Consider the following 12,426-nt stretch of genomic DNA (forward strand, 5'->3'; position numbering starts at 1 on the left):
AACACTTAATCATAACTCCATTCATCTCTAGGGTTCAAAAAGAAGTAAAATGGAGGGTGATAAACCCGAGCTGGGTAATGCTGGTTTTGATGGGATGAGCGAAGATGAACTCCTAGCAGCTGTCTTAGAGATTAGCAAAAGGGAAGCTTCTCTGTCTCTGAGCCATGATGAAGATAAACCCACAAGCAGCCCAGACACTGGTTTTGGAGATGATGAAATTCAGGAATTGCCAGAAAACCTGGAATCTATGGAGATGGAGAAATCCAAAACAGTATTAGACTCAGGTAAGGCAAAGCAACCATCTTAACTGGACTCAGGTGGGCTAAAGCAGGTTACTGATAACATCAGCTTAGTCATTCCTGGTGCTAGGAACTGGCTGCAAGTGCACTGCTGCAACTGTGACTTGCTCAGAGTTTTAGGAGCTTAAACTTTGTAATTTCCCTATGTATAAAGCATTTAGTTCATCAAACTGTGAAAATGTATTTTCTTGTAAGTCTGTCACCTCCATGATTCAAAGTTAATTTCCTTTTTTTTTTTTTCCTCTCTTGATTAACACATGCTTCCACAGGTTCCTGTGCCAGACAATTCAATTTCCTAATATTTGGCCATGTCTAGAACTGACTCTAAGTCTAAGGCATAAGACTAGAATGCTTTCATAAATGCAGCGATTTTGTCACTAGTTAGTAATGAATTTAACTATATCTGTATTTTTTTCTAAAACTTTTTATGTGAGAGTAGACTTTTAAGCTTAAGAGGCTCAAGTGAATTATGGCCTCTGAGAGACATGTTTAAGTACAAGGAGGAGCCTGGGTGTTCTCAGTGTGGGGAAGTTGAGTCTTCCTTTAGCCAGCTGAAGGAAATATAAGTGGTTTATCATTTATTGTGTGCTACATGCTTTCCAGCAGGTTTTTAGTTGCACTAGCATGAAAAAAGAGACCAACAATGTGCTCATGTCCTCTAAGAGGCAGGATGTTCATTAACAACAGAATATCTCCCCACTGTTACAAAAAATGACATTTCTTTCAATGGACAGCCCTTGACAGCCTTGATGGTGGAAGGCTATAAGAATAATATTATGTATGTGATCATCCTACTTCGTGCCCTCCTTTTTATACAGCAATGTTGCTTATGGTGTTGTAAAATAAAGTAGCGATAGAATGTGACCATATAAACATATTTCTGTCCAGGTTTTCTTTGGAAGGTACAATGTAATTATTTGAAGGCTTTTTTGTTACTCTTAAGCAAAAGGTGTGTGTTTTATATAAGTTCTGTATTTCTTATCGTGGAAGTTTTCAAAGCTCATGTAATACATTCTGGGGTTTTTTTTCATCTTGAAAGGATTAGACTGATGGATTATGGTTCTGGTGCTGTTGGCCTTGTGTTTAAGGGTTCACAGATACTGAGACTGCCTTGTATTATCCTTGTTAATCACTAATCAGCAGATGTTGAAGTCTGCACAGGACAAAACCATGAAGTTTCACATGCTGCTGCCTGATAGCTGTTGGAGCAGATGTTGCACTTTCTTAGTTGCAAGCAAGAGTCAAAGTGTCCTGCATCTGCAGGAGTGTATGCAGCAGCAGCTGAATGAATGTTCATTTCAGATGTTCTGTAAAGCACTTCTGCCATTATGTTTACTTCAAGGGTGAGCTAAAAAGTTACCATCTTCATGCACCTTTAAAGCTGTACATAGTGCAAGATTGAAGCTCTTAGCTGAAGCAAAAGTAGCACATTTAAACAGTGCTTGAGATTTGTGCTTTTTTTCATCTTGCATTTGGTTTGGCTTTTATTGTGGCTTCATCTGTAGTACTCCAAGGTCTAATATGCAATGCAAATTTTTATAATCCATGCTTTCTTACAGAGAAATTCAGGTTCATGGCTGGAGAAACCTAGTGGTGTGTGGCTTCTGTAGTTAAACTTGCTGTTTCTGAGTGAACATAAAAGGCTAAGAACAGTTGCAGGGATTAATCAAATGGTTCATTGTGCACCAGTTAAAATGAGTATGATATTGCACTTTGGAGCTTTTCCATTTGACTCTTGTGTGGGTGTTTTATGGCGGGTGAGCTCCCTGTCAATAGATGTCACTATGCTGCAAGGATTGTGGTGATTTAAAGAGGACTTAGATGGTAACAAACAGAAGACCCAGAAAAGTATAAACTGTACTTTGTGATCCCTCAGGTCCTGCCAATTTCACTGAGATAACTAAAGATTTTGATGAGAATAAGGAAAACAAAACTCCAGAAGGCTCCCAAGGGGAGGTTGACTGGCTGCAGCAGTACGATATGGAGAGAGAGAGGGAAGAACAAGAACTCCAGCAGGCGCTGGCTCAAAGCCTTCAAGAGCAAGTAAGAAATAGTTTGCTTTCTTAAGTTGTCTTCCCCAACACTGGTTACCTGAAAGCTAAAGGAAAAGCTTGCATTCAGGCAGTAACTGCAAAAGAATTATTCTGCTTTTTTTGGCATAACCAGATGGAAAAATGTTTGGGTTTCTTCTAGCTCCAGTGTCAGTTGAGTGATGACACTGGGTACATCTGGGCACATTTTGAATGTGCTTTGAAACCTGTGCATCACATCACAGGTCTACAGATTTCTCAGAGTTCCCCATGCACTTTTGTGCACTGGTTTGTCACATTATATTAAAAATGATGATAACCTCAACTAAACTCTTCCTCTCTGACATAAAGATCCCAGCCCACCTTTAGCTTCTCTGACAGTTTCTTGCAGTGTGTCATGTCAAGACTTAGTGAAAGAGGCAGGTTTCAAAGCCAAGGCTAAGAATTGCCATGTCAGGTCAGGCTAAAGATGTGTCTGTCCTAGGTGGGTTTCTGGTGCTAGAGAGTAGGGGATGCTTAGTGCAGAATGTAGGAACTGAACATTTATGTGATCCTTCTCTGTTAAGTAAAGTGGAAAAAAGATCCCAAATAATTTACTTGAAAACAAGTCCTTTAAATTAGGCTTGGAAAGAATGGGTTTCTTGAGTTGTGTGCTAACTATCTCTATTCCACTTGAATTGCAAGACCTGTAACTGATTTCTGCAAGTTTAACCAAGCAGCAGAGAATAAAGCGAACACTTAGCCAGGTCTTCCTTTAAATAGGTGCCCTTGTCTGCTCTCTATTAATACCAAAGCTGTCATGGTTTTCCTTATGAGATCTGATGTTTCCATGGCTCTTGGGTTTTTTTCTCTCCCATTACTCATTATGAGGTGCTGGTATGTTCCATGCCAGATGTAGCTTTGATTCATCAATGCCGAGTAGTTTAACAAAGATTCCCAAATCCTTTAGAAATAGTGAGATAAAAGGCCTCATGCTAATAATGTAAAACTGCCCTTTGAGTGTGTTTCTGCTACAGTTCTGAAGCAAAAATCTGCTATTCTAATGATTTGGGCATGGAAATGCAGTTGCTGTGGTTATCTTGATTTGAAATACATAGTTGGGGTGCTGCATTCAGGTGTGCTGCAAGCACTCAAACCCTAAATTAAGAAGCCAGCTCATTAAATATTATTGACTGGCTTGCTGTGGGCTTGACTGGGAAAGCTCTGGGCTTTCAAGAGTAGTGGGAGGAATAGGGGCATGATATTATCCAAACATTTGACGTGTTTGTTGACTTGAGGTTTCTTTGCTGCTTGGTCATGGTAATATTTTTAATACCTGCTTGTTTAGTGGTGTCTTTTTGCATCCTGCCTTTGTGGATTGCACCTGTTAGATACAACCACTGGCTCCACTTTCAAATGGCTTAAAAATAGTAAAATCTGTCAGGATTTAATGACTGTGTCCTCAGCTGGCTTTGGTCAGAAACAGACTAAATTTTGCTGAAGTGTTGAGGAGCTTTGTGTGTAAGTGACAGCTTTTCTGAGCACAGGGTTACAAATTCATTCAGATGCTTTTCAAATTAATGATCCAGGGAAAGCATTTGGTGGTACTGGAGACTCGCTCTGCTGCATACCAAACTTCAGGATCTTTGACAAGCCTTAATGAAGGTTTGTCCCAGGTTCTGTTGCACGGGAACATTGGACTCTCGGTGGTTGCAAACATTCCTTCACACAGAACCTTTAATTTACAATGTCAGGTTTGTTGTAGAAACCAGAGCAGCACAGTTTCAATGGAAAAAGAGCACCACAAGAATTTTAAACAGTGAAATGTCTCAATGAGCTAAGTTTTGTTCTCTCCCCATCAGGAGGCACGAGAACAGAAAGAGGATGATGACCTCAAACGAGCCACGGAATTAAGTCTACAAGGTGAAACTTATTTAAGTTCTTCCAGTATGTTGTTTTTAAGAGAAAATTGATATGTGTGTATGAGTGCAGCTCCTGCCTGTCAGTAAGACAGCTGGGATTCATGTTCTTTTGGTGTGTGCTTTGTTGTGTTTGGCGCTCGAGGTCAGTTTTTCTTGTTCTTGGTTGTGAAAGCAAGTGCCAGGAAAAACTTAAGCTGAAAAATTACTTCAGTCTCTTGACTTTTTAGTTAGATATAGAGATATATAGAGAGATATGTGTAATATATTATAAGCAACACATATAATATACATTAATGAATAATATAAATTTAGAGAAAGCACAGTGGATCTTGGAACTTTGCATTCCCAGCAAAGCCAGCATGCTAATGGCCCTAGTCAGAACATAAGGATTATTTGTTACTTCCATTGCTGTTTTAGGGCTGATTAATAAATGCCCTAGCCTTCCTTTTTCCTTCCTGGGGAAAGGAATCAGTGCTGTTTCTATCAGATATGGGATGGGAGGGGGGACAGGCCTCACTGCAAGGTATAGCTCTTGGGGGTGAAGGAGGAAACCCAAAATGTGCTATCTGTCTCCTCCAAGTCCAGACAGTGCTGTAGGCCTCCTCAGGCACTGTTTAACATTTGTGTGAGGCTGGCATGCAAGTGATTTCATACAATCTGGCAGAGCAAAGCATAACTGAGAGAAAATTCCTGCTCCAAAGAGGGAGAGGGAGGGATAATAAAGTATTGTGTTATGATACTTGTATTTGCTCAGGGCCTTTCAAAGGCCCTCAGTTGTTGCTGGATGAACCTGTGTCAGCTCCTGAAGAGGAGTTGAATGCTGCTTAGGCATCCCTCACCCTGAACTCTGACAGACTAAGTGACCAGTCCTTCTTGAGTTTTCCTTGATTGATATCCAGGAAGAATTCAAGGCTAGAGATCTTCCATCACCTTGATTTGCAGTTGCTTGGCTTAAACACAAGCTTTTTCTTGCTACTGTCTCATTTGTAAGGCATCAGGAAGCAGCTGTTCAAGGAGATGTACAACATCTTGAATGCAGAGCTGGTCGCATTTGTCTCATGAGGGATCCCAGTGATGCCATGAGCACAGAACCAGTAGTCATCCTGGCACTGTTGGTGCACTGGCCTTGAGCAATTCCTCTGCCAGGTGCTTCGTGCGCAGACCTACCAAAGTGGCTGTGTTTTCTAGGCTGTAGTCTACCCTACAGCCCAAGTGAGTGGCCTTGGTCCCAGGCTTTTAATCAGTATACTGATCCAGGGGAGAACCTTCTGAGATAAAAGATTTAAACCTATCCACAGCCAAAGTGGCTGTGTTTCTAGGCTGTAGTCTACCCTACGGCCCAAGTGAGTGTGGAAAGCAGCAGCAAAGGATTCCCAGTTAAGTAAGAGAGACATCTGTAAACTTCCCAAGAAGATTACACTAATCCAGTGACTGATGATTTAACAGGACAAACAGTGTGAGAATCTCTTTGGCAAAACAACTCCATCACAGCTGCCGTGATAGTCTCTTGAAAACAGACGAGAGAAAATTCCGGAGCAGTGTCCTGTTAATCTCAACTTCTCATCCACCAGCTTTAATTTAACTGGTGAAAGCATTGCTACTTCTCCTAATGAGAACTGTACAAAATCTTAAATTAGTTGGGTAGCTGCAGAACCCCAGGAAGTTTGGAACAGCATGTACAGGGAGCAGTGCTGCCTTCCGGCTCTTTACAGAAAGCTGCGTGCATTTTGCTCAGCCAAGCAAACTGGAAGTTCCTGTGGTGAGCAGCCTTCTTACCATTGAAAACAATGAAAAGATGCCTGCTGCCAGCAGTAGCATTTTGATGCCAGTTTTAATTCAAAAATGCACTTTGTTCATGCAACTTATAGTTAAAAGTGTAATTCATAGCTTCTTGTTGCAGGAACTCTCAGCTCACTGACCAGACTGGCTGTCCTTCTTTTGCTGTCTGTCCTGTCTGCAGCTCACTGGTGCTCCAGAGCCACTTGGGTGTTAACTGCTCTTTTGTCACCCAGCTGTCATTGCCATAGTGCCCTTTTGGAAAAGTATGAGGGAGATGGTGCTAAAATTAATTCCAAGATACTTAGCTGTTGCTCTGACAAGTTGGAAAAGGGCAAGATCTTTTGTTTGGAATTCCAGTATCCCCTTGTTTTCTCTAAAAATTAAGCTTGAAATTTTATTATCCTGTTTATGTGGGTAGATATACCTCAACCTGTTGTAAATTCCTGTGTGGTCCACAGCTTCTCATGCAGTTACCATTGTTTCCTTGCTATCCAGAGTTTAACAGCTCTCTCCTGGACAGCGTTGGCTCTGATGAAGACTCTGGGAATGAGGATGTTCTGGACATGGAGTATTCAGAAGCTGAAGCAGAAGAGCTGAAAAGAAATGCTGAGGTGTGATCCATGATTTCAAAAGCCAGCTGAGAAATATAGCTATTCTTTATAGTCTTGAAGGTAGTTTTACAGAGCAGGTGTAGAGGCTAGAAAGGTATTTATATTCTAAAGTGAAAACATAGAAAATTTCTGTACTTAAGTCTTACCGTGTTATTTTAATTACAAAAAAACCCCAACCCAAACCAAAGCAAACAAAACCCCAAAAAAACCAAAACAAAACTGATTAAAAATCAGCTACGGAGACCTTCTGAGTTTCTCTAAGATACTCTCTTTGACAGTATTGTCAGTGAATTCTAGAGGTAACATTTCCTGGTCAAGAGAGTATTAAAAAATAAATTGTCAGAAGCCATTGAATAGAAAGAGCATGTTTCCTGCATGTAAAGAGGGTGTTGTCCTCTGACATTACAGGTGCAGGACAAGAATTTGGGCTACATATCCTGTATTAGCTGTTGAATCTGTGTACCATTATCAATGGTATGTCTTTGATATTTCAGAAGTAAGCATGGTGTTCCTTTTTGGCTTTTCTGTTTATTTGCTGGATTAATTCTGACATCAGTGGAAGTTGCTCAGGAAGTGGTTGTTTAGAAAACTTTGCAGTGTAGAGCTCGTGTCAGCATCTGTTCTGAGGTCAGAGAGGCTCCTTGGCATGCTCATTGGCTTGCTGATAGATTAAATACACATTTCCCACTTCTGGAAGGACTCCTTGTTTGGTGTGAAGCAGGGTGTCTGTTTCTGTAATCCTTCACTGGATTACAGCTTTGAATACAGTAGCCAAAGTTGATATCTCAGGTATAATTTATCTTGTCCATAAGCTATGTGGGGGGAAAAAAGAATGCCTGAAAGCTTTAATTATACTTTTTTTTTCCCCCTCAGACAGGGGAGCTTCCTCACTCCTATCGTCTCATCAGCATTGTCAGCCATATTGGAAGCACATCATCTTCAGGTAAAAGATGCCACATTTTATTCTTCATCTCTTACCTAGCTTGAAAAATCTGTAATACAGAATTACCATAGTGTAATTATTTATAGGAAAGAATTCAGGCAGCAAAGCAAATCTTCTGTCATGACTTGCTGATGGGGGAGCAGGTTGGGGATATCATGGTGCCTGAGTGTGGCTCACAGGAATGTACAGCTGGTGGGCTCTGTGGAATTGCTTGTGCTTGTTGCCAGCTGACTGAGGGACCAGGATCTTAAGGATCTTTTAGCATTTAAATCTTACATAGGTGGCTGGACCAGGGTACCTGGCTGACCAGCTCACTGGCTGAAGTGCAGCATGGAAAGATGTGCAGAGAAGTTGTGGCTGCCCCATTCCCAGAAGTGTTCAAAGCCAGGCTGGATAGAGCTCTGGGCAGCCTGGTGTAGTAGAAGGTGTCCCTGCCCATGGCAGGCAGTTTGGAGCAGGATGACCTTTGAGGTCCCTTCCGTTCCAACCCAAAGCATTCTGTGATTCTGTTGTTAAGGTCATTATATCAGTGATGTCTATGATATCAAGAAGCAGTCCTGGTTCACCTACAATGACCTGGAAGTCTCTAGAACTCTGGAGACCACCGTTCAGTGTGACAGAGACCGAAGTGGATACATCTTCTTCTACATGCACAAGTAGGTGTCTTGGGGAATGTTGCTCCTAAAAATTACCTGCTGCTTGTGAGGAAGGGGGCTTCTCTTCTTCCTCTGGTCCTCTGCTGGGATGAAACATGTCTCCAGAATGACAGAATTTAAGTGCTTGGAGTTCAGAGATGTGGGATTGCATGTCAATAATACATAGTGTTTTAATAAATACATTAAACTGTACTTTAAGAAAGGGATTCAGTGTCTCAGCGCATGTGCTACACCAGAATCATAATGGAGCTTGGTTTTTTTTTTTTCAAGTGCTGTGATATTTATAAATGCTCTTACCCCTGCTCCTAAGAGTTGTGTTGTTGCAGCCATGGTCATCTCAGGACACAGCCAAAATGGGGTTTGTAGGTAGAAATGTTTTCAGGCCCACAAAACTGAAGAAAGTTTGTATCCCCCTTTTCTGTTGTTGCTGCTGCTTGGAGATGTCAGATTAGACATCTTTCTTTGCCAGGATTTGTAATGCTTGAGTTTATGGAGTAAATCCAGCTGCTGATTCCCTCAGGGCTATATTATGTAGTGAATTTTTGTTGTGCAAAATTTTCACTGTTGGTCTTTCGTTCTGTTCTAGAGATATCTTCGATGAGTTACTAGAAACAGAAAAAAATGCACAGCCACTTAGCATGGAAGTAGGAAGATCAGTTCGTCAGCCTCTGTGAAGAGTAAAACACCTTGTTCCTCCTGAGGAGCAAGGAAGATTCTGAACTTGTGCCAGCCACGCAGGAGTAACAAACAGCTCAGGGCCAAAACATGAGACAAAAGGTAGAAATGTGGGACGCTCGGTTTGTTGAACCATCTGTGCAAGTCCTGGGCCTGAACTTTGTGTTTAAACCTTGACATCCAGAGCGACCCTCCTGTGGTGAAATTTTCAATGTTTCTCAAATGATTTTGTCAGCATGGAGCCTTAAAGAGTTGTAACAAGCCACAAGACTACAGCTGCTCATAAACTGGTTTAAAAAATAGTGCAAAAAGAGACTCGACTTTAAAAGCCCATTCACCTGTGAGACGTGAGTGGCGAAGATTTACATATCACTTTGCGCTTTTGTTTGTTTTCTCCAAGAGCAATTTAAGCAATAGACTGTAACCTGGCGTGTGTTGTGTTAGTAATATTCACTGGAAAGCCAGATCACTGAGCAGGCTCTTGCCAGTCATCTGGCTCACAGGCATTTTGGAATCACTCAAAGCTGATGCGTTGTGACATTCATGGGTTTGTAAGCGTGCTGCGATTTCCCTGCGGTTCCAGGAAACAAACTGTCGGTGCTGTGGAATGTATTGATACCTGGTGGCAGCTCTGTTGTTTTTTTTCTTTACACCATTCACTGTCATCCTCATTTAGATGTGAGATTATATATGTGATTTCTTTTGTTTTACAAGTTCTATCATTTGATTACATTTTCTCCATGAGGTTGTTGCATCAGTGCCGTTTGGAGGGGCAAGGTCTCTCGTTGGGTGTGCTGTGTTTCACACTGGAGTTGTGTTGATTAGGGCTGCTCCGATGTGACTCTGGGAGAGCTGAGTGCCTGGAGCAGACAGAGCAGTGCCAGGAGGTGAGCTACACTTCTGGGAGGGAAAGAATGTTCTGGCATTACCCTTCCTGTGCAGCACCTGGCACTTGAGCTGAACCGTGGTCTTGCCATGGTCTTGTGTTACTCCAGGGTAAGAGGCTTTGTTCTGCAGCCATGTCTCAGTTCTCCTCTTTAAGGAGTGCAAGAGTGCTCAAACTGTGAAGTTAACCAGGTGGAAAGCTTTCAGAAGGCCCTTGCTCAGCACTGACAGAACATGGTTAGGAAGAAGTGATGCTATCTGCTGGGTTTAGAAGCATGATGCTTCTTTTATAGCTTGCTTCAGCAGTGGGGGGAGAAGCCTATTAAGTTCATTTTTTTTCAGCACCTTTGCACTAATTAAGGAGAGACTGATGTTTCCTTTCACTGACATTTACTCATTTCAAAGTTATTGCTGTAAGCAAAGTAGTTGCTCTTGTTTTGGCCTCTAGTTCTGATTTTTGCAGCCTGAGTTTTAGAGATGAAAGACTTCTTTAAGGAAAAAAAAGGAAGAAAATCACTTTTTTTGCCGTTGAGATAGTTTGCGAGTTTTTTAAACTATCGTTAGGAGTTTCTCAGGAATAAATTGGCTGCAGCAAAGCAGACAAAACCATCGGTTTAGGAGACAGCAGGCACCTTTTGCGGGCACTTCCACGCTGGAGTTTATCCCGGCAGGGTGTGCCAGTGCCCTCAGGGGACTCTTCCCACTTGTGTGCACAGCAGCAAGTGACAGCGTGGGTGTCCTCCCCCCCCCGAGCACTTGGGGACCCTGGTGCAGTGAAGACTGACCGCCCTCCCAGTGCCCAGGTGGGGCGAGCCCAGGGGCCCTGGGCACAGTGCATCTTCCTGGTCTCTGAGCCAGCAGCAAAGGCTGGGCTGCAGGCATGCCAGAGGGTTCATCTGGTGAGCTGCAGCCCGAGGGGGGTGTGTGTTAATTTATTACAAAGCATTATACTTTTCTATTGTCAGAACTGATTTTGGTTGAATTCTGGGCGACGGGAAGAGGTGGTGACATGGGAGTTGTCCTTTGAAGTGATTGCCCTGCAAGTGTGATGGACTGCTCTGTCCAGAGGGCAAACCTGTTTTCCCCAAGCACATCCTATGCTTGTGCTGTAAATAACTGGTATTCCTGTAGTATCAGAAGTCAGCTCTGCTTTTTTGGGTGGCAAGGTTGTTTTTACAAGGTGCTGCACTCCAGTTTATTTATAATAAAAGCAAACATAGACTGATTTTTCAGTGCAGTAACTTTTGTTTAAAACCAGTTTTGTTTGGATCAAGGTGAAAAAGCTGGTGCTTGAAAACAGTGTTCCTTGTGTTATGAGAAGTTCTTGCTTGTTATTCTAGTCATTAAGAATTTGCAGACATATACTATAATTTAAGCTTTTTTGTTTGGCATATGGCAGCTCAGTTGCACCTTCACCCGGGCAGGAGTGTCCCCAGAGCCCCTTCCTTGCAGAAGCCAGCTTTTTCCCTGCCCAAGAGCAGGGGGGAGGATGACAGGTGTGTAATTCTCAAGAGATGTGCTGCCCACCAGTTGTGTCATTCCCACTGCTCACGCTGTTGCAGCAGCAAGTTCAGTAAGGTTGGCCCTTCCATATGGGATACCTGTCCTTGGGTATAGGTAGGTGAAGCTTACTTGTGGGCCCTGAACATGTACTAGCTCTTCCTCAGTTAAACATTTACCCACTTCTGAATCAACCTAGTTTAGTACAAGTGTGATTCAGCACAGAAATTCAAGGAACTCCCATCCCTCTGTTCCTTTCGTCGTTTCATTGTCTGACTGCGATAATTTGCTCTTGATTTACACCCCTAATCTGAGAGGGGCAGAGCTTTGGTGTCACTGAACTGGAGCTCATGTGTGGGTCCCCGGGGAGCCCTGGCCAGCAGGGCTGCACCCAGAGCCTTTGCAGAGCAAGGACGGCTTTCCAGCCAGAGCAGCAGAGTGGGACTGACGGGAGGAGCTCTGCAGCACCTGTGGCCTCGGCCTGGCCTTCCCCTGCTCAGTGCAGCACAGATAAGATCAGCCGTGCATCTTCCTGCCCGTCCTGCATAGAGGAAGGGAAGTGCTGATTGCCAGCTCAGCACTTCCTGCTTCAGTTCACCCTGGCAGGTGGGGAACACCGTGGGGCTGGGAATAACTCATCTGCTTTGTTTTAATGGAGCTAATTATCCCTGTAATTGCCTGCCAAAGAGAAAAAAGGGTGCAGGACCCCTGGCAGCTGCTGTCCATGTGGTTTGCTGCCACACTCCAGCCTTGCCTCCCACTGGCTTCTGCCTGCACCCTGACTTTCTGGTTCTTTACACTGTTGATGTGGAGCAGTGCTTTTCTCTGTGTTTTAGCAGACCTGTTCCTCTCTATTCTTTACAGTTTTTGCTCTTGGGTTCCCCCTGCCCGTTTTTAAATGATGTGTAGATAGATTTTTGTGAAATTAAAACCTCTTTATTAACCCTCTATTGATTTGGAATCTTATTTCTGCTGGCTCTTCCTGGGCACTGCACCTCCGCCTCTCCTTTTGCTCAGTTGCCTGGGAACATCCTGTGTGTGTGTTCAGTGCCCCTCAGCACATGTCCAGCCTGGCCCCCCTGAGAGAGGGGACACCTCAGTGCCTCTCAGCATCCCTGTAGAGCCCAAGTAGAAGGGAGACACCCTC

At 43.2% G+C, this 12,426-nt stretch overlaps 1 protein-coding gene across 1 annotated transcript in view; it reads left to right on the top strand.

The window, feature by feature from the left end:
* USP37 (ubiquitin specific peptidase 37) overlaps positions 1-12,227 on the top strand; it is a 34,781-nt gene extending 22,554 nt beyond the window's left edge. The window contains exons 18-24 of the mRNA XM_074548670.1: positions 32-284; positions 2,176-2,342; positions 4,171-4,231; positions 6,505-6,620; positions 7,494-7,563; positions 8,081-8,219; positions 8,806-12,227. Coding sequence (XP_074404771.1) covers positions 32-284; positions 2,176-2,342; positions 4,171-4,231; positions 6,505-6,620; positions 7,494-7,563; positions 8,081-8,219; positions 8,806-8,893 — 894 coding nt within the window. The 3' untranslated portion in view covers positions 8,894-12,227. The remainder of the gene's footprint in view (positions 1-31; positions 285-2,175; positions 2,343-4,170; positions 4,232-6,504; positions 6,621-7,493; positions 7,564-8,080; positions 8,220-8,805) is intronic.
* Positions 12,228-12,426: the final 199 nt, after the last annotated feature.

The sequence above is a fragment of the Zonotrichia albicollis genome, chromosome 10, assembly GCF_047830755.1.
Source record: "Zonotrichia albicollis isolate bZonAlb1 chromosome 10, bZonAlb1.hap1, whole genome shotgun sequence".
Taxonomy (NCBI): Eukaryota; Metazoa; Chordata; class Aves; order Passeriformes; family Passerellidae; genus Zonotrichia; species Zonotrichia albicollis.